The 22,882-nt window shown below is 45.1% G+C and overlaps 1 protein-coding gene across 1 annotated transcript in view; it reads right to left on the bottom strand.

The window, feature by feature from the left end:
- The window catches only part of GABBR1 (gamma-aminobutyric acid type B receptor subunit 1), a 611,722-nt gene that overhangs the window by 74,002 nt on the left and 514,838 nt on the right, over window positions 1–22,882 (bottom strand). Inside the window, exon 12 of the mRNA XM_069237404.1 lies at window positions 5,316–5,558. Coding sequence (XP_069093505.1) covers window positions 5,316–5,558 — 243 coding nt within the window. The remainder of the gene's footprint in view (window positions 1–5,315; window positions 5,559–22,882) is intronic.

Raw genomic sequence — 22,882 nt, 5'->3', positions numbered from 1 at the left:
GTGAATGCATACTTTTGCTGTACAGAACATACTTTTCCAAAACCAGACAAGCAATGCCCACTTGCTGCGAAACAAGTAATCCATGCTTTCCCTGTGCAAAGCAGGAAATCAATTGTGCACTCTTGATGAATAGTACAGATCTACAGGACAAGGAATGCACTGATGCTGTCTATCACAACCAATGCACACGATCAAGCAGGCATGTAGTCACTGTACACAAGGCCTTTGCTAGAAATTAGGTATCTAGTTTGCGAGAGGTATGCACCCTGTCCAAGTAGGGACCACAATACCAGTCAGGGTAAATTACACTCCCTAAATTACCCTGTGCTAATCCTCTGGTAGCTTGGCGCAGAGCAGTTAAGCTTAAGAGGCAATGTGTAAAGTATTTGTTCACCACTTTCTTACAGTAGTACTTTTCAGTTTCAAAAGAGGACACAGTGCAATTTCTAATAGAAAGCAATGCAGTCCTAGGGGAGGAAAAGTAACAACACAAATCACAGGTAAGTACTTGACTTACAGTCCCAGTCTTCGGGAGTTAGGGTGTCCACAAGACAAAGTTTAGGGTGCACCACAAGCAACACGGGGCAGGCTGGTGCAAAGGTCAAAGTTGGTGTTGGGCGCCCATTGGAAACCTATGGAGACAGGGAGCGCTTAGAAAGAAACAGTTGGCAGGTAAGTACCTGCCACTTCAGGCATGGACTAGGGGGTTTAGATCATCACGGATGGTGGGCCACAGGTCAGCACCAAACATACTCCCTCAGCGGCACAGGGGCGGCCAGGTGCAGGGGCAGAGCCAGCAGGCCAACACAGCAGAGCAAGTTGCAAAGTGGCAGTCCTTCCTGGAAGCACAGCAATCTGCAGGCAGCAGGCCAGGACAGCAAAGCAAAATAGCAAAGTGGCAATCTCTCCAGGCAGCGGAGTTCCTCTTGGTTGCAGAGTCTCCTAAGGACCCCAAAGTGAACTAGTTTGGTGTGGTTTAGGGTCCAGTACTTGTACCCAAAAGGCCTTTGATGCAGGGAATACTTCAAAAAAGTTCTCTGAAAAGCACATGCATCCCTTTCATGTTAGCCCTGTCTGTCAGGCTATCTGTAAGGGGTAATCAGTCATTTGTGTTGAGACAGGACACCACCTATTGAAGTGTAAGTGTGAATCCCTGTCTTTCCCTCTCCCCAGGAACACCCATCAGTGGCAGATGAATGCAGATGCAGCTGAGTATTTTAAGGCGATCCCAATGTTAATCGATTAGAGAGATAGGCTTTGCAGCAGTGGAAAACAAATTTAAGATTTTTTCACTTAAAATACATGTCCAACTTTTTAAATACAACTTGCCCTTGGGGCTAGCCAGGGTCTACCTTGGGATGACTTGTATGTAATAAAAAGGAAGGTTTGGGTCTGGCAAGTGTGTACACTTGCCAGGTCGAAATGGGCAGTTACAAACTCCACCCACAGGCTCTGAAGTGGCAGGTCTGAGCCATGAAAGGCTACTGCAGTGGGGTGGCACAATCAGTGCTGCAGGCCCACTAGTAGCATTTTATTTACAGGTCTCGGGTGCATCAGTTCACTTTACTAGGAACTTACAATAAAATGAAATATGCCAATCGTTGATATGCCAATGTTATCATGTTTTAGAGTACAGAGCACCTGCACTTTAGCACTGGTCAGCAGAGGTAAAGTGGACAGAGTCCTAAAAGCTAATGGAAATCAGCCAGAAAAACAGGAGGCCAGAGGGAAAAAGTTAGGAGAAACCATGCCAAGGATGCCAGGTCTAACACCCATGCTCTGTTGGACGAGGACTATGTTTTCCAATGTGCTGGTATAAAGAGTCTTCAGAACAAGGAATGTGTCCATCAGTGTACAGGAGAAGGTATAAAGGCTTGTTGCTTGTGGAACAAGGAATATCCTGTGTCGCAGTACACAACAAGGAATGCATGTTCATGCTTTTTAGAGCAGGGATTGCAGTCTTCTTTCACTGTGCAAGGAATGCATGTGCATGTTCTACAGGACAGGCAATGCATCCTATGCCCACACAGAATAAGGAATTTAGTCTCTTGTTTTACAGGACATGCAACACACTCTTGTGTTGTACAGTGCAAGCAACGCACCCTATGGCCACAGGCTAATGAATGCATAAACTCACTTTACAGGAATGGGAAGGAATGTCCCTGTGGTTGGACAAGGAATGTATGTTCCCATTTTGCAGGATAGGGAGTGGAATGTCTGCTCTCACTGGAGAGGGGATAAATGCACACCTTTCTGTACAGTGCAAGCGACACACCCTATTGCCACAGGATAATGAATGCTTGAGCTCACTTTGCAAAAGAGGAATAGACGCTCTTGAGGTTGGACAAGAAATGCATACTCTCATTCTGCAGGATAGAGAATGGAATGTGCTCTCACTGGACAGGTGATGAATGCACACCCTCACTGTACAGTGCAAGCAACGCACCCTACTGCCACAGGATAATGAATGCTTGAGCTCACTTTGCAGGAACAGGAATGGACGCTCTTGAGGTTGGAGCAGGAATACATGCTCTTATTTTGCAGGATAGGGAATTGAATGTTCTCTCACTGGAAAGGGGATGAATGCACACCCTCACTGTACAGTGCAAGCAACGCACCCTACTGCCATGGGATAGTGAAAGCTTCAGCTCACTTTGCAGAAAGAGGAATGGACGCTCTTGAGGTTGGACAAGGAATGCGTGCTCTCATTTTGCAGGATAGAGAATGGAATGTTGTCTCACTGGACATGGGATGAATGCACACCCTCACTGTACAGTGCAAGCAACACACCCTATTGCTACAGGATAATGAATGCTTGAGCTCACTTTGCAGAAAGAGGAATGGACGCTCTTGAGGTTGGACAAGGAATGCGTGCTCTCATTTTGCAGGATAGGGAATGAAATGTGCTCTCACTGGACAGACGATGAATGCACACCCTCACTGTACAATGCAAGCAACACCCTCTACTGCCACAGGATAATGAATGCTTGAGCTCACTTTGCAGGAACAGGAATGGACACTCTCGAGGTTGGACAAGGAATGCATGCTCTTATTTGGCAGGATAGGGAATGGAATGTTCTCTCACTGGACAGGGGATGGGTGCACACCCTCACTGTACAGTGCAAGCAACACACTCTACTGCCACAGGATAATGAATGCTTGAGCTCACTTTGCAGGAACAGGAATGGACACTCTTGAGGTTGGCCAAGGAATGCATGCTCTTATTTTGCAGGATAGGGAATGGAATGTTCTCTCACTGGACAGGGGATGAATGCACACCCTCACTGTACAGTGCAAGCAACGCACCCTATTGCCACAAGACAATGAATGCTTGAGCTCCCTTTGCTGGAACAGGAATGGACGCTCTTGAGGTTGGACAAGGAATGCATGCTCTTATTTTGCAGGATAGGGAATGGAATGTTCTCTCACTGGACAGGGGATGAATGCACACCCTCACTGTACAGTGCAAACAACGCACCCTATTGCCACAAGACAATGAATGCTTGAGCTCCCTTTGCTGGAACAGGAATGGACGCTCTTGAGGTTGGACAAGGAATGCATGCTCTTATTTTGCAGGATAGGGAATGGAATGTTCTCTCACTGGACAGGGGATGAATGCACACCCTCATTGTTCAGAACAATCACTGCAAGCTCCTGATGTACACAACAAAGAACATACTGTCCCATACAAAACAAGCACCGGGCCCTCGCTGTAAAGAATAAGGAATGACGCTCGTGTTCTGCAGGACAAGGAGTATGTGTTTTAGAAGATGAGACATGCATATTCTTGCTCCACACGACGTGGGGAGCAGTTGTCTAAAGGCTCAGCTATGGACTTAAAATCTGGGAACATCAGGAAAACCTTGGTTCTAATCTTGGCTTTGGCGCCTGAGGTGTGTTATAAATATATGAAATGTAGTGTCATTCTGAAATGCAAATATATAAATCCTTATTAATGCACTAAGCTAAATTGCTTCCTTGCTAAGATTGAGTGTGAGAGTTGACATGCTGAACTCTACCTACAATAATATCTTGCCCACTACATCACCAAGGAAGGTATATAAAAGTATCCTTAACTCGACGTTCACTTACATAAACTTACTTTCTGATGAAATATTTAGGTGGATGTAGAAGATGAAGTGTTTTTGTCATGGGATGTAATGCGAATGTGGGTATACCAGGATAATGACTGCATGCTCAAGCGTAGCAGAACAAGCAGTGCATGTAGGTGCTTCCCATTACTGTACAGGGTGAGCAAGGCATGTAGGTGCTTCCCATTACTGTATAGAGTGAGCAATGCATGTAGGTGCTTTCCATTACTGTATAGGATGAGCAATGCGTGTAGGTGCTTCCCATTACTGTACAGGGAGAGCAAGGCATATAGGGGCTTCCCCTTACTGTATAGGGTGAGCAAGGCATGTAGATGCTTCCCATTACTGTGTAGAGTGAGCAATGCATGTAGGTGCTTCCACTTACCGTATAGGGTGAGCAATGCATGTAGGTGCTTCCCCTTACTGTATAGGGTGAGCAAGGCATGTAGGTGCTTCCCATTACTGTATAGGGTGAGCAGTGCATGTAGGTGCTTCCCATTACTGTATAGGATGAGGAAGGCGTGAATGTGCTTCCCATTACTGTATAAGATGAGCAATGCATGTGTGGTATACCAGGATGATGACTGCATGCTCAAGCGTAGCAGAACAAGCAGTGCATGTAGGTGCTTCCCCTTACTGTATAGGGTGAGCAAGGCATGTAGGTGCCTCCCCTTACCGTATAGGGTGAGCAAGGCATGTAGGTGCCTCCCCTTACCGTATAGGATGAGCAATGCATGTAGGTGCTTCCCCTTACTGTTTAGGGTGAGCAATGCATGCTCTTGCCATGGATTACCAAAAATGCATGCTGTCACTCAACAAAACAATGTTCTTTAAATCTAGAAATGCAGGCTGTGCTTGCACAGCACAATTAACCCCTGCTCTTGATGTACAAGTATTGAATGCTATTGTTGTGCAGCACAAGAAATGCTCGCTCGTGCTCTACAAGACAAGCACTACAGTTTCTCATTGCACAGCATGAGTAATTCCTGCTCGTGCTCTGTGGGGCAAGCAATGGGTGATGCTTCTGCTGCCCAGCAGCAGGACTGCCCTCCCTTGCTGTTGAGGGTGAGGAATGTATGCTTTGGGGCTACAAGGCACGGAGTGCACGGTCGCCCTGTGATCTTGTTTTACCAGCACAGGTTGCACTATATAGATGTATTAAAAACATATCCTGACAGTGCCAAGCCAGACTCCAGGCGGACAGTGAACGGAAGCAGCCCTCACCGACACGCCATCAAAGGATGAAGAGTTCATGGCGCGGTAGATCTCTTCGGTGATGTTGTTGTTGTTGTAGTTGAAATCCTCCAGCCGTAGACCCTTCTTAGACAGCTCAAACGCCGTCTTGTTGAGGGCCAGCGCAAGAGCCCAGATGGCATCGTAGGCCAGGGGCGCCTCCTGGAAGCCGCCTGTCTCTTCCGGGTTCTTGCCCAGGCGCTTCTGCAGCTTCTCGATGAACTCCTGTGATGTCTGCAATTAAACAGAGAGAGAGAGAGAGAGAGAGAGAGGGGGGAGTGTGAGACCCGGGCAGGAAGAAAACAGGCAAGGGTGTCCAGATAAGACTGTGGTAGATTACAGTAGAGGACAATGTGGGGAATCACCCGGTGAGAACATACAAGACACCGGCAAGGCAGGGAGAATGTGTGGGAACAGACAGAGAGGAGAGAAAGATACTATAATAGAGGATAAGGAGTAGGGAGAATGAGAATAGAGAAACTATGCCGACTGATTTATTACCAGGAAGGCCTTCATTGTGGAGATCTGACTCATGCAGAACTAATTGAGTCAAAGTTCTGATGGCCTCTGCCTGGCATCAAAAATGGCACCAGCTAAGACAGACCGTGGCAGCCTAAGAAGACAGCATGGGGTGGAGGCCATGCCTACCAAGATGACGAAAGGCAATTACTTCAGTCTATGAGCAGTCCTCATAGACTGATGGCACCCACCATGTTGGGTAAACGCCACCCTATCACAACCAAAGGGATACAATTACTGCTGGGTGAGCACACGCCATACACTGCTTAGTTTTTGAACTCCCTAGTTTCCCCCTTTTCTGTAATTCTTTTTTGAACAATAAAAAGGTCTCAGAGGCCCCATGCACATGCATGAAGTGAGTGTTTGCTTTTCTTAACGCTAGTGTCATGGCACAGTCTGAACACTGGATAGACAGATCCCAACCTCACTGAAGGAGACTGTCCTCGAACTGGGACATCACTCCAGGAGTTTCCTAAACACCCAAAATGAATAATTTCCAGGACCCTGGCACGCCATTGATGGTTTCGTCTTTACACGCTGTGCCATTATGCCATTCTTGTGATATAAATTAGTGACCATAATTTAACAAGCATGGTCCAATGGCGCCACTATGTGGTCCTGTGAGTGTATTACAGGCATATTTTCAGACTGCAAGCCAGGCGCGTTGCATTTGCTCGATAGATGAGTAATTCTACTGCTGTCCATGTTGCTGACAGCAGTAAAACACGAATTAGAATGTGTGCAAGTGCAACAGGAAGTGAAAAATCTGTGTTCGTAGTTTGTGCTTTAAGCCACAAAAAGACTGCAAATGCCTTCTGCAACGGACTGCCCTTAGTTCTGCAACATCATCTTTCATTGCTTGATATTCAGCCACCTTTTTTACCAAAACGGTGTTAATTCTCAAATGCCATTTTCTGGATTTGTGTCTACACATCAGGCCCTACATCTAATGCTTTTAACCACCCTGCTCCAGGGCACTGCTGCGTTGTCTCGATATACAAACCGGAAAACTGCAATGCCCCAGTCCCAGGGAAATCTCAGCATGGAATGAGTAACCTACTGCCAACATCGAGTAAAGATCTGGACTATCATGATCCTTAACACCAGATACCTGCTGCATGGGAGGAGGATTTGTGATAGGATGACGTCTTTAAAGCATCAGCTCAGCAAATCATTCTGCAAGACAATATGTAGACATTGGACGGACACACATACACACACACACACACACACATACATATACAAACACACACACACACACACACACCCATCGCTGGCGTAATGAAACTTGAGGGGGGGCTTGCAAAGTACATGGAGGGCCACCCTTCTGAACTCACCCTGGGGCTCTTAGGCCAGGGTACTGTGCTGAGGGGGCCCCTGGTGCTCGCCCCACCCTGAAACGCAGGGTCTGCGGGGGCCTTTGTTACGCCCCTGAGAGCAATATCACAAAGGGCTAACTCATGCGATGAGCAGCAATTCATGAAGCCTGTGGGGAGACTTGTGAAGGGTCCTACGTGCAGCCAGCTAACCTCATCATATCAGGCTAGTGGGGAGAATCCGTAGGAATGTTAGAGAAGTAGAGGTACAACAAATGAAACAACTTTGGTGTTTAAGGAATTTGGGGCCGGATGTCCGAAATATTTTTGAAGTCACAAACAGGATGATTTAAAGAATCGGGCGGTTTGCGACCACAAAATTGCATTTTCCCTATGTACAAACTGCAAATTGAGTTTTGGTAACAAGTTATCGAATTGCAATTTGGGATTGAGACCCAATAGCGATTCAGTATTTAGAGGGGGCGTATTGAGGTCGTCTCTTCCAAATACTGAATTGGATTGTTGTGTATTCATGTTTTGCGACTGAAGTGCAAGCCAAAACATGAATCCCATTTGCAAACGGGAATGGACCCCGAGGGACCTTCTTCCCCTTTGTGAATGTTGACAAAAACATTTTTAAGATTAGGGAGTGGTCCCATGGACGACTGCCCACTCTTAAAAATTGAAACGTACACTTTTTATTTTCTATTCCAATGCATCCATTGAGGAAAATGGATTGAATGTCATAAAAAATGTTTTATTTAAAAGAAGTCACAAACATAGGCCCTCATTATGACTTTGGCGGACGGAAAAGCCCATCCGCCAAAGTCGCGACGGGTACATTGCTACCAGTATGGCAGCCTCTCCGCCGGGGCCATTACGATTTTCCAGCCGCTGACCCAGCGGGAAATGGCCTACAGCATTGTCTCCGGCTCATAATAGAGCTGGCGGCAATGCTGTAGTGCGATAGTGCACCAGCACCCGTCATGGTGTTCACTGTCTGCAAGGCAGACAGTGAACATTGTTACGGGGCTGTCGAGGGGCCTCCCTGGGGTCCCCTGCATAACGCCTCCACCAGCCTTTTCATGGCGGTGCTACTGCCATGAAATCTCTGGCATAGAAGGGGGTCATAATCCCCAGGGCAGCACTGCTTGCACCGTTGCCCTGGCAGATTAGGACCGCCAGCACCGCCAGACAAAGGTGTAGTCCTAATCTGGTGATGCTGGCGGTCCTACTGCCGGGGTCGTAAAATGGCAACCAGACAGCCGCACTGGCGGCATTCCGACCGCCATCGCAACCCTGGCGTTCAGTTAGACCGCAATGGGTCATAATGTGGCCCCTAGTCTGATGGCCTCAACAGGCCACCATCTGTGTGTGTGGCAATTTGTGACCTACTTTACGCAATATTCATTAAGTAGGTCACATTGAGACCCACAAGGAATCAGCAATTTGCAAAGTGACCTATTAGTACATAGGTCTGTTCACAAACTACCACACTAGTTGTAGGAATACTAGTGGCAAATTTAAACCAGTATTTTGCAACTAGTTCTTAAAATAGCTGGCCCAAAGAATCAAAGGTTCAAATTAAGTTCTGAAATGTATCACCTACCAACAGCGGGAAGATTAAAGAGAAAATGAAACTGATGAAATGTACTATTCTAAGGATAATGATCACTTTGTAGACAAAACAAACAAGCATTGGTAAATCCAAGAGATCGCGCCTTTGAGACCTATTAGCTTTGGTAATGCTTTTTGGCGATGCTGAACAGCATTATGCATTGCATAGGAAAAACTGGGGCGCATTTACGAGCCATAACCAGACAACAAGCCACAGAATAACAATCTAAGACGGAGGCACCCCTCCGTCTCACTACAAAAAATGTATACAAAAGTTTTTTTATATGACAATTATTTCCTATGAAGAAGAGCTTTATTTTTATTGATGCTGTTTTGCATTGGTAAAAAGAAAAGAAAAAAATGCTTCAGATGTGGAAAAGCAAAAAAAGGTGGCACGCCGTTATGACCTATAAATGTGAACCCGGGACTACACATGTGCCTATATTAATACGCAGCAGCCATTTATTGTTTAACTTTTCCAAGATAGTATGCATCTCTCTTGGAGCACCAAATTAAAATAAAAAAATAAAAGAGCATTAAAAAAAAGGAGCGGCCCGGTAGCAGATGCAGCTGGGGACCAATGGTGTTTGAGGGGAGATAAAAATATTTTGGTCACACATTACCACCTCTACAATTTGCTAATCTGGTGGTAAAAGGTATCATTAAGGACAAAAAGTGTTATGTGATATGGCCTCCCTGTGCACCTCAATATTTCAGCAAGCCGAAATCATGTCTTATAGACAAGCTCTAACGTCAGCTCATGGATACCTGTGGTTTAATGCCACCATGAGCACACTTTAAACACCAAGAACCATCCAGCATGTAAAATACTTAAAAGAGGGGTCTTCAAGTGGAATTCTCCAAACAAGGCCTGGCTGAAATGTGCCTGTTCGTAATTTGTAACATCCGGGTTGGTGCTTTTCATAACTCTGGCAAACGTGCGTAAAAGATCGATACGTTTTATTGTAGATTACTCAAGCGCTGTGCCACAAAATTAAAATGGCACTGTACCTCGTGTGCCAACCAGCAGGTTAACAAAAGACACATGAACTTTGTTGTAAGCTGCAGCACTCACTACGATGCCTAGTTGCTTTAACCACTGGAATCAACCGTGCATAATGTTACCAGAGTCCATGGTTCCCATTTTATCAACATCTGAAAGGTTGTAGGCCAAGTCGACCCCATGAGATTTCGAGCTTAGGACGAACCAAAGGCTGTGTTTTAATTAGTGGCGTAACGAGGCTTGCGGGCCCCCTGCAAAGAACATAGAGGAGCCCCCCTTTTGACTTACTCAGGAGCTCTCAGGCCTAGGTACTCTGGATGGGCCCCCAGGAGCTCAGCCCCCCGCACCGCTGGGGCTGCGGGGTCCTTTGTTACACCACTGGTTTTAATGTACCAAATTATATTGTTGGAATTAAAAAACAAGGGTCAGGTATAGTGATTTATCTAGGTATTATACCGGGATTTGAGCACGTGACTAGCAGCTGCAGCTGGAGAACTGCAGTCTACTGAGCAAACTGGAGGTAGCTATTGGCCACCAGTAGGAAAACACTAGTTGGGAAGTCAACGTGGGAATCACATGAGGAAGTATGGTAAACGCCAGCCCTTGACTGTACATTGCAAGGTTTCAAGTTACTGTCCTCTGCTTCACATTTCTAAATTCAAAATGCCAGTCGCATCCAACTCCACTCCAACTTCACTTGTATAAAATGCAATATTCCAAAAAAGTACGCCGACTCCTTCATCACAGCTCGCTGCTACTTTTTACAAAATGTATTTTTCTTTCTGGGATACCATATATGTCCTTCATTTGTGTTTATTTCCATTTAAACACACTATATTTAAATCGCTAATCATAAACAGACAATGGTCTTAAGTCTGTACTCACACCCTCAGCACGTTCTCAACATTCGCCCGAGTGTGAAGCTTCCTGGAAGCTATTAGCGGTTGGTGACATTTGAAAGTGGTGGGGCATAAAAGTTCGGTATGATTTTATGTAGCGAGCCAAGCGAGCAAGCTTACTGGACAAACATGGAGTCTGGGGGTGGGGTCCCCCTACTGAGAAAAATATGACAAATGTTTGGCAAATGGTGGATTTTAAAGGGCATGAATTTAGTGAGCTAGAAAGCAAGTTTTAGAAAGTAGTGAGAACGTATGGTCTTGAAAAATCAAACACACAAAAAAATGCCCCTGCATTAATATGTTCAACAGTTACTGTAATGTGCAAATTGTACAGCACGGCAACTTCAGGCCCTTTAAAGTGTGTGCTCGCCCAGTGTCTTGCACTGCATGCGGCATCGACTTTGGAGGAAAATGCTCTGACCAGGCTTTCAGAAGCACCCAGAGCTATCGGCTGCAATCGGCCATACAGAAATATGTGCAGACAGGTCATTAAGTGGGATAAAAAAAAGGGGGCTCTCTAAAAGTGAACATATAAAATACACTTTTGTGATTCCAATGGTGTGCCACCCAACCAGTATTTTGGTTTCTCTCTGAGATATTACTGCATCCATATATATAACACAACAACTGACATACACCTAAAACCTGCCAGTACTATTGGATTGGTCAATGACTGTTAGCTGTTTACGATAAATACGTAACAAAAATGATTTGGTCTAAATAATTAACACTGGCCATGTTTCAATTCTGAAATTGTGAGACTGTAAATTAAATATTACTGAGGCCTGTGTAAGGAGTATTCGCCTTCAGTTGTGTGCGCTTTATGTTAGATATGTATACCCTTTTTCTCGGCCCATCTCCTCCATCTGCACACCTCCAACCTCATCTCTTTTCTATTCAGCATCCTCTTTTCACTCTCCCAAGAATGCACTTTGCCACTCCCAACCATACACTGAACTCACTCACATTTAAGCACTTTATTTTCTTTTACTTTTGCCTTGTAAATATTTTGACATCTGTGTCTCCTTTTGACACAGATTTACACAGAATTTCATTTGCAACTGGAATACATGACCATTGTTGTGTGTGCTCTGCAGAAAGGCTACCCACTGGCAGGCACTTTGCTTTGGCTTGAGCCTCTGTCTCAGAGCTCTAAATCAATGCCCTTCATTAACACCTAGCAGGGCTCCCATGGCTCAAAGTATGCACTGTCAAAGGTAATAAGGTGCACAGAAAACATACAAGAACACATGGTGAAATAGCAAACACCCATGGGGAATACAAGATTAAGTAAAACGTGAAATAAAAGAGGAACTAAATTGCTGCACTACCTTAACGTTTTTAACATTCAATGTTCATAAATCAATCAATGTTTTGGCATTAATGTTAAGGGAATGAAGATAGAACCAGGTTTAACGCCATACAGCTTGTAAATGTATTTTCTATAATCCATATTTCTTTCTCCCTTTGCGCTTGACTCAGATATTTGTATCAACTTTGCAAGGAAACAAAAACCCTGTTTGTCTTTTGGATCATTTTAGCAGGGAAACAAATACAGCAGATCCATTTCTAAAGGTGATAAGGACTAGCAGCCAGGACCGTCACAGTGGGGGCGGTTAGCGTGCCAGAGGTCTCGGCACAATATACATAACATAAGATTGGCATTGGCATCATTCCGTCCAGCCCCCTGCATAATAATTTGCCATCTGATGACATAAACACAAGCAACCTCATGTCCTTCTCTGAGATCACTAAAGAGGACCTAATGAATATACTGTTAAAAGTTGAAGTAGGGTCACCCAGTGATATCTGTTCCCAAATGTTTGAAAAAATGGTATTTACCCACTTCCCATATATGGCACTATCCTTCCTTAATCAGTCTCTTAATCAAGGCATAATCCCTACTTCCTTTAAAAAAGGCAATTGTAGTTCTGTTAAAAAAGAAAGCAAGCGAGAATTCCCTCAACCTGAAAAATTATCGGCCAATCGCCCGCCTTCCCTATTTGGCAAAACTACTTGAGGCGCATGTAGCGGGTCACCTCTGCTCATTTATAGAGGCTTCATACTTCATACTGATCACTGCCAAGCGGGCTTCGGGCTAGTGCACTCGACTGAAGCGTTGATCCTCTCTGTAGTTGATGACATGGGTGATAGAGGCAACACTCAAGCCCTAGTACTCCTCGATCTATCAGCAGTCTTTGACACACTGTCAACCACATTCTTTTGGCTGACCGTGTCAAGGCTACAGGTCTGCAGGATGCAGCTTTCAATTGGATTATCTCTTTTTTAAAGGCTATATCTCAATCAGTTAGACTCTGCCCCTTTAACTCCCCTGAAGTCCAATTGAATTGTGGGATGCCACAAGGCTCCTCTCTCTCCCCTCATCTCTTTAACCTCTATATTCGCCCTCTGGTTTACTGTCTTAAAAACATGAAAGTCAATATTTTTTATTATGCTGATGACATACAACTCCTTTTTTCGACTGATACCACTAATTCCAAGGTGCATTTTCAAGACACCATGCTGTTCATCCAGGACTGGATGAACAGCAACCATCTGAAACTAAACTCTGAAAAAACTGAGATACTAGTCACCAAAAATAGGTTTGACTATTGGAGCCCCTTTTTCTGGCCTAATGAGATGGGTCGCCCCATCTCCTAAGAAGATGGGTAAAAAGTCTTGGCTTTATTATTGATGAGGAACTATCTCTAAAACAGCAGATTGGTTCAGTGATATCTTCCTGCTTTTCTCCAACTTTGCGGAATTAAAAAGATAAAGAAATTTCTTACTACTGATGCCTTGGTGCAATTTTTAATTGCTTTAGTCATATTAAGAATCAACTATACCATCTTCCTCTATCTGAGTCTTCCTAAACATCTTACGCGCAGGCTCCAGCTTATTCAAAACCAGGCTGCTCGGCTCGTTTATCAACTCCCCAAACATTGTCATATCTCTCAAGTGACAAGAGAGCTTCACTGGTTTCCTGTTGCACAGAGATCCATGTAGAAAGCTTATTGCACTATTTTCAAGGCTCTGCATACTAACAGTCTAGCTTTTATCACATCTCAGATCCATAGATACTCCCCCACTAGGGATCTTAGATCCATTCATCTACATTTTTTGGTGGTTTCTCAACTTAAGAGGAATAAGACTGGGGAGTTTGGTTCTCAGCCACTGCTACCCATGTCTGGAACTTCCTGCCTCTGGAAATCAGGACCACCTTAAACTATGGAAAGTTCAAACAGATGTTGAAGACTTGGCTCTTTAAGCAAGCCTATTAATTAGTATTCAGGGTCATGCTGAGACAGTTACCTAGCATCAAGAGATCGTTTGGTGGATGTGCGCTTTATAAATCCTAGTAACATAACATTATAACATGTGCCATTACCGAGAACAAGGCTGCAAACCACACATACTTGCAATCCAGTCTTACTGTGTGATGAATGGGAAAGGGTGGGATATATGCCTGTGAATGACAGACTTCTGGCGCCATGCAGGGACGCCAACTCCGATGCCTAAAACCATGGCGTTGACAGTGTCACTGGCCTACAGTGCATACCACAATAGACTACAATGTCTATGAAGGGCTTTAGAAAGGTAAGCCCTGCATCATGCCTCTGATTTTACTGACTAGCTTCCATCTACTGGTTCAGAGCAAGATGGGGAAGACAGCCTGGGACAGTTAGCCCAGAGTTAAATACATGAATTTGTTTAGAGATAGAATTGTATCTCCAATTTTTTTTATCTATTTAATACTTTTGAGGTAAACATGTAGGAATTTCAGAGGGGCGCATCCCCGGGGCCCTCATGGAGAAACCACTCCTGCTCGAACATGTACTGGATAGAAGTGCTTGAGATAAACACTGGGTAACAAAACTATTTGTGCTTCTCTTCACTGCATGTTTCCCAAGCCAGTACCCAGATTCAGTAGTGCAGTGCCCTCCTGCACCTACAATGTTATTTTTACTTCCAGTGGTTTGTCATTTTAGTGTTCATTTTATGCGTTCATGAAAATGAACACTTCCAAAGTATTTTAATGGCTTGTTTGGTATGCTTGGCGAATCCTAAAAAGTATGCACAAACAATAATGCCTAAAGTCTCTTTAGAATAAAATCCACAATCCTTTTTCTAAGAACTTTTAAATGGAAGTATCAGCTCCATAAATAGTCTTATCTAAGCTGTCCACTTATGTATGTGGTGGACCTGGACACAAAAACAGGAGGACATGTCTGACAGCGCTTGCACCTTAGAAAGGGTTTTTCCAGATGGCAAAGCCAGGATTAGCACTGCCGTATGGAAGCCTGCAATCCAGAAACTATAAATGAGGTGGAGGAAGCACAAAGGAGTGGATCCAACCAATTTCTATCAGATGCTACATTACTGACCAACCCCAAATAGGCCCATTAGTACCAGAATACCACCACATAAACATCAACTTTGTTGGTTTCAAAGTAAATTATGTACACCTTGTATTATGTTCTAACAACAGTCTACTTCACTGTTGCTGGTTCTTTTAAGGCCTTCAGAATCTTCATTGTTGGATCCCACACAGAAGGCTCTGGCCAGTCAGATGGGACCAAGGCTCCTGCCAGGGAATACTATACGCCATAACTCCAAAACACCTATCTACGTTAACCTCTAGTCTACAGATGCTCTTTTAAACACCTTATCTTAGAATGATGAATGTTTAAATACTGAAGGTCCAAACTGACTCCACAGATCTGACGAAAGCCAAATCCATACTGTAACAACGATGATAAAACCAGACCCATCACAGAAATGCTATAACTACACAATCATAATGAAATATAATGCTGAAGTGTCCAAAAGACCAATTTTGCAGACTGCTGTCCTGAGGCAGAGGATTTGCTACGTGGAATACATGCCTGGCTCATCCTTTCATCCTTCTGAGATAATATAACAATAACTAAGTACAGAGTTGGGTAAAAATAAAAACACAATTGTGCTTTAAGGTGATTTCCTCACAGGCCAGTATTTCTCACTGTTCATTGGCCTTCCTCCCTCTCCTCGTGCATCATTGCCAGGTGCACCAAATGAACTTGTGCCCTGCTCACGCCATCCGGTTCTCATAAACTGTTTATACCTTAGATCAAGCTATATAATCTCAAATACCAGATAGTAAGTTCGCCATATGATGTGTCTCTATAAAAGTTTTATAAAAGTTTTATGCGCTACATAAAATCTGAAATAATCAGACATATGTATAAAAGTATAACATGTGTCTGCTCTCGACTGTCAAGGACAAAATATTGTTACTGTAATGAGCCACCCAGTGGGCGTAAGGGTAATGCTCTGATGTTGCACGTACCCCAATGCTGGGGGCATCGGAAGCAGTTGTGGCTCACTTTGCTCATAACGAACGGGGGCAGGTGCAGCGTGCGGGGAGGGGGTGGGGTGTTAGGGTGATCTAAAATATAATTACATTAAACTCTTACCTTTTCGACGCCGTCCCGCGCCGTGCTCCTCTTCCCTGCTGGCTGCATGCAGGCACTGGCTGCCAGCCTGCCCTGCAGCCAATCCTGACGCTGCTCAAAGCAGCATCAGGATTGGCTGGGAGCACCCAGCCAGGAAGATCCAAGGCAGACTTGGAGCCTGTGCAGGCTCTCTCCAGCCCGGCAACTGTGTTGCTGGGCTGGAGAGAACCTACAGCGCATGTGTGTTTGGCCGACCTAAAACGGCCGGCCAAACATACATGCGCAGTGAGTGGGGATTGCTGAGCACTCCCCACTCACTGCTCCTCATCCCAGATGCCCCGCCCCTTTCATAGTTTATTATTCCCTCGTTATGAAAGTTTTGCAGCTTCTGCTGCTGGCGGGGTGACCCTCCTCCGCCCTAAGGGAGGAGCCGCCCCTGGTCGGAGGGTATAAATATATAGGTGTCAGACCAGTGATGGTCTGCGCAGTATCTTTGATGTGTGTGCTCTCTATATACACAGTGACTGGGGCTCTCCAAGGCCTGACCTTGAGGCAATCTTACACTAAGACGAGGAGATTGAGTTTCTGTGTGTTCCAACACTACTCGGCTTCCTATTCCCACATGCTGCTTGATCAAACCCGTGAATGGAAACACTCCCTGCTCACCTGCTTAACTGTGGGTAGCGGGCCAAGCAGTTCTACCCACATTGACAATGGATCTTTACTGAAGCACGGGTCCTGCTCCTGCCCGCCGAGAGTGACTGAAACGCGTTCACTCTCCCATCCACAGCTCCGCTACGACAGACCACAAGAGAACAACATGCAGCTTCACGAATTGCTGTGAACAGGAGCCATCAACAGTGCCATCTAGCTGTCAGTGGCCACCACCGCAAGCCACTGCACAGTTCAGAAAAGGAGAACGCAATCAGCATACCTGAGGTGACAGGTGTGAAATCAGCCAGTGGTCTCTGACGTCCACGTGGATGGATCTATCATAAGCACAGTTCACCACAATTAAGTAAGGATGTAAACGGTGAGAGATGATCCAAGCGCAGAGATGGGGCGCATCGCAACCAGTGCCTAGCTGCAGACATAAGAGGCGCTGCTACTCAGTGAGTGCACAACCATTACACTATTGCCCCCACTGGGAGAACATATCTTTAAAAGACATTGTAGCAAGCAGCCATGGCAGACAAACAAAACTGCACCAATGTCCAGGCACAAGACCCTAACAGCTATACGGCAGATGGGACTGGCAGTACACTCCCTGACTGGAGCCCTGCCACCATTCAGCGAGTTAGCCACATCAGACTACAGTAGTGACCCACTGGAGAACTTGGCTTAGCAGGATGAACAACTACTTCTGTGCGACTCGAGAAAAAGATGCGCTGGTGTAGATGTTTCTGCTCCTAAACTTTGTAGAGGAAGAAGTGTTCACCCTCTTTGACAATCTCCCTAGAACAGGTGATGACGACGAATATGATACTGCCGTTGCAGCACTCAATGTGCACTTCAACACCCAGAATAATCTTGTCTGCAAACGTTCAAAGCTACGTCAAACTAATTAGTGAGATGGTGAAACTATTGATGGCTTCTACGTGAAGCTATGTGAGATGGCCAGAGCCTGAACCCAAGATGATCCTCAAAAGGAAGTCTAAAAGCAAGTCTGTGCACAAATAATTCTGGTATGCAAGTCAGCCATTCTTTTTCATCTTATTCTGTGATAGCCAGGCATGAAGCTAAAGAACATGCTGGTCCTCACCTGCTTTCATGAACTTTTCAATAGCCGGAGGTTGCCCTTGCAAAGATTGGTATCAAATAGAACAGGAAGTAGTAGACACCACCAACAAGGCGAAGTTACCACAACAAGAGGGAAGTTTCTGTTTCTACCAAAACTCTTGTACTGACTGAGGGGCAGACGCCACTCTCTGGCCCAGCGACCCGCTAAGGGCAAGACCTGCTCGAACTGCAGAAAACTCCGCCATTATGCATGTGTATGTTGAGGAGGACGCCAAGGCAGATGGCTCCCCAGATCAATGACTGCATCACTGCTAATACAAGCCATCAAAAGCAATGCCACACACCCTAGAGCTGCTTCCACATATGAGACACACAGAAAAAAAGAAGAAGTTATTCCTGATATAATATACAAACCCAGGTCACCCCAGCCCATTTGTGAAGTAGAAATTGCATGTCTGGCATTTTGGCATTGATCAATATAAGGGCATCTGTAAATTAGATGAACTATCAACAATATCAAGCTCTCTGAGCCTGCCCCAAGCTATGCCCCATGAGAAAAAGAATTATGCATACAGAGACGTCACACCATTGCTTCTACGTAAGTGGAACATGGAGGGAACAGTACAGCACTTGGCCAGGGGAAAGAAGAGCAAAATTCCTTGTCAGCACAAGCATGGGAGGTAGCCGGCTGAGCTGCTACACCCTTGAGGACCTAGAGCTAATTGTTTCTGCTCACCAAGTCCACAACTGCCAGAGGTGCTGCCTAGACACTTTTAGCACCTCTTCAATGGTTTAGGGTACCTCAAAAACTATCAAGTCAAGCTACATATTGATAAAACAAATAAACCCATGGTCCTGCGACACCGGCGAGTACATTCCCATCTGTGTCCCCAGGTGGAAAAGGAGCTGATACGGCTGCAAGAGCTCAATTTCAGAGGTGTACAAGCTGACCCTATTGGTGTCTTTATGATGATCATGCCCAAACCCAAGCAGCTGGACACAGTCCGCCTCTGTACTGACATGAGGCTCTCCAACCAGGCCACCAAGAGCAAATGACACATCACCCCAAAGATAGAGGATTTCACTACAGAGCTCATGGGAGTACAGTGGTTTTCCAAGGTTGACTTAGAGGCTGGTTACCACCAGTTACTCCTAAACCCCACCAGCTGGTGCATTACCACATTTTCTATTCATATGTAATTGGGGGTGTTATAAAAGACTCAACTTTAGGATCTCTTCTGCAGCAGAAGTGTTCCAGAATGCTGTACGAGAAACCCTGTCTGGTCAAGGCGGAGTCCTAAATATAAGTGAAGATACACCAATATTTTAGAATACTGCAGTGGAACACCATGAACACATAAAAGCCACCCAGCAGAAGCTCTCGTAGTATGGCCTAATGTTGGACTGGGATAAGCGCAAGCTCTTTGAGATCCAGGTATAGAGTTTTGGGTATATCCTCTCTAAGCAAGAATTCAAGTTGATCCCAAGAAGTTAGACAACATCAAAAAGATCACAAAGTCCACCTACATTACAGACGTTAGGAGCTTTTTAATGATCACCAACTAATGTGGCTGCTTCATCCCTACTACAGCAATATTGTCTGAACCGCTGAGCTGTCTCATAAAGGCCCAAACCAAGTAGGAGGTAGGTGAACCCCAAGATAGGGTGTTTAAAAGAGTCAAAACAACATTGCTCCACTCTACCACAATGAGTTATTCTGACCCTCTGCGGAACACAGAACTGACAGTGGATGCTTGTCCGGTGGGGTTAGGGGCAGCCCATGCAAGAAAAAAAATGAAAGCCAGTAGCATTTGTAAACTGAGCACTCACTATGAGACTTGCTATGCCCAGATCAAGAGAAAGGAACTGAAAATCAAATGGGGGTGCACCCACTTCTATTTATACGTCTATGGGGGTATTTTTAAGGTAGTCACCAATCACAAACCCCTTGTCAATCTGTTCCAAGGTACATCACAGCACCCATCTCCGAGGATCGAAAAATCAGTAGTGCTTGCAACAATATCAGCTCAAAGTCACCTACGAGCCAGGAGCTGACAACCCTACAAACTTTCTCTCAAGCCATCCCTAGAGCAGCACAAAAGCAGAAAAGACCAAGGAGTATGTGAGGCAGGTTACACAAGCCGCATGTCCGCAAACCTTGGAACTCTGTGACTTTGCTCTAGAAACTGAAAAGGATGGATATCTGCAGAAGGTGATAAAAGAACTCATACTGAACAAGTAGAAGACATTTCTGCACCAACTACAGAAATATGAGAAGTCCAGAGAAATCATGAAACAACTGTAGAAAGCTAGGTCGGACTTCAGTGCTACTGAAGAAGGGCTTGCCCTGACAACAATCCAGTCCAATCTGTCCTTAGGGGGTGATGGATTGTTGTCCCTGTGACAATGCAATAGTGTGTTGTTGCACTCTCCCAACAAGAGCACCAAGGTATTGCAAAAACATTGCGAAAAAAGTTGTGGTTCGCAGGGATGGGCCAGAAGGTGGAAGACCTAGTTGAAGGGTGTCACATGTGTCAACTAAACAGGGAAATGGAATGACCTGCTCTGTCATTTTGAAGCATCCAGCACATCACCCTAGGCCTACGTGAGTGCTGACTTTGGGAGCTTCCCTGATGGGAGACACATTAGTCATCTTTCTCAGACCAGCTTGCAGCACCTGAAGATCCATTATCTCTGAAACATTCCTTGATGGCCTTAGGCCAACAGAGACGTAGATCGGTTTATGTAAACTCAGACAAATCGGAATGGGCCAAGGGGAGGAAACTGAGTGGTTGTGCCACAGCTTCCTACAAGCCTACGGGAACATATCCCACTGTGTGACCTGCTGCATCCCTGCAATGTTGTTGTTTGGCACGGCTGTGAAGGATACAATCCCTGCAGCCATCCAGTGGCAGCACAATAGCCATGACGTAGGTGCCAGCCAGCACAGGAGGGAGAAGAACATTAATGCCTGAAGGTGCAGGAGGACGTCCCGTCCAATGCTAAGCAGAGGGGGCCCACTGATGCTCAAAGATCGATACTCAGGATGGAAATTCTGCACCCCTTATAAAAGAGGCACCTGGGTTGTGGTGTTCATGAAGGGGGCAATCATCACCGCCCCAAGAGGGCACAGAACTGATCACCCGTTACATCTCCTGGTTCAAAACAAATCCTTTTGACCCTGAAGCCTAAAGCAGGATAACGTTATGCTCAGCCCCAAGAAGTGGAGAGCCGGAGAGGAGTCCTCAATGCCTAGTCTGCCACATCCAGCAGTCAAAGTGCATTAGAAAAAGTATGGAAACTGTGATGCTGCATGCAGTGGGGACGGTGTCAAAGGTTTGGCTAAAAAAACAAAGATTCCGTAGATTTTTTGGGGTCTTTCACCGTCAGGTAGCTACATATAAAATAACGCACAGCTTAAATAAAAAGTAAGAAACAAAAGATGTTACTAAGTGGGAAATGCACCACAGTACATTATGGAACCTCTATTAGTTAATGCACTGCAGAGGTCTGTGTGTAACCAGAACGCCACAGAATTAAATCTTGGTTGGTGCAGGGGAGAACAGTGACTTGCGCATTTTTAGTGCTACAAGGCCACGGCCTGTGATAGAAAGCACTGTGAATATGTAAGTCATTATTTTAAACTTGCATTGCATTAAACTACTACAAAATGCACAAAAACATTTAAGATAAAATGGTGCTTCCAAAATGCAGAGTTTAGTAAAACCTTGTCTATCCCTTCAACAACTGATCAGGGGTAGTAAGTGTTAAATAAATACAATTACAATTAAAAACACACACTACACAGCTCAGTTGTAAACTCTTTGCACTACCACTTAAAAAGAATAAATCTTTGTTATCACAAAGCTTGGAGTGATTTGACCAATTAATGCCAGTACTGGCTTCCAAGCATCCTTTACATTTGCAGATTACCCTTTACTTTTGCAGATAAACTTGTTGCGCACGTCTGCATTTCTTTCAGGCTAGCAGGCAGGAAGGCTTGTTTAGCTGTCTGCCTGGCTTCAGTTTCAAAGTACAGGAGACTCACTGAATGACTCTTCAGCTGAAGCATTTAAGCTATCGGAATTAACAGTCCTGGGACGGTTGTCTTTTTACAAAAAGTAGGGGACGGTTTTTAATAAATCAAAAAAGTATAGTACGCCCACATTGAGCTTGGCCACACCAAGACCGGTGGCGACACCCCATTCTTAATGCCCCAGCAAACACACTCGCCAACTGTCAAAGGCAGAGAGCCCCACTGAGGACAAGGAGTCGACACGTCACAGTCAGCAGTACAACCTTCAGCCAAATCCCCCTCGGAGCCAAAGAGGGAGAGACTTTGGGCCTGATTTAGAGTTTGGCAGATGGGTTACTCTATCACAAACGTGGCAGATATCCCGTCCACCATATTGAGATTCCCATAGGCTATAATGGGATTGTATTACGGTGGATGGGATATCTGTCATGTTTGTGACGTAGTAACCCCCTATGCCAAACTCTAAATTGAGCCCTTTTTCTGCAAGGCCCGATTCCCTAAAGGCAATGGAAGAGCCTTGGAGAGATGGGAAGTGGAGCACCTGAAAAGACCGACCACAAGAAACCAAATTGGGGAGGGATTTAGCGAGTAAGGTTAAAGCTCTGATGGTGCATGCACCCCAATGCCGGGCACGGCGGACGTATGACCGCTAGTGGTCTGAGTCTGCGCAGTATGCATTGAGTATGTGCTCTCTATATATGCACAGTGATTGGGGTGCTCCAAATTCCTACCTAGAAGAAATCTTACATTTCCTAACAGGGGGTGATCTAAAAATGATAAATGACACTAACAAAACCATTATCGTAGAACTGAAACAAGCAGGATAGAGCAGAACCAGAAAGTCACTGTAAGAGTAGTTCTGGTACAAGATCACTGTCTGCTGGCAAAACATATCATTACTCCAGAAAGAAGTCTGCAGCAATGCTTTAGAACAGCTTGCTGGAATGCTGCCAGAAGTGTTTTATACCAAACCTAACTATTCCTGCTTTTCCA

This window comes from Pleurodeles waltl, chromosome 6 (assembly GCF_031143425.1).
Source record: "Pleurodeles waltl isolate 20211129_DDA chromosome 6, aPleWal1.hap1.20221129, whole genome shotgun sequence".
In the NCBI taxonomy this organism is placed as follows: Eukaryota; Metazoa; Chordata; class Amphibia; order Caudata; family Salamandridae; genus Pleurodeles; species Pleurodeles waltl.
This window is presented reverse-complemented; position numbering and strand designations above follow the sequence as displayed.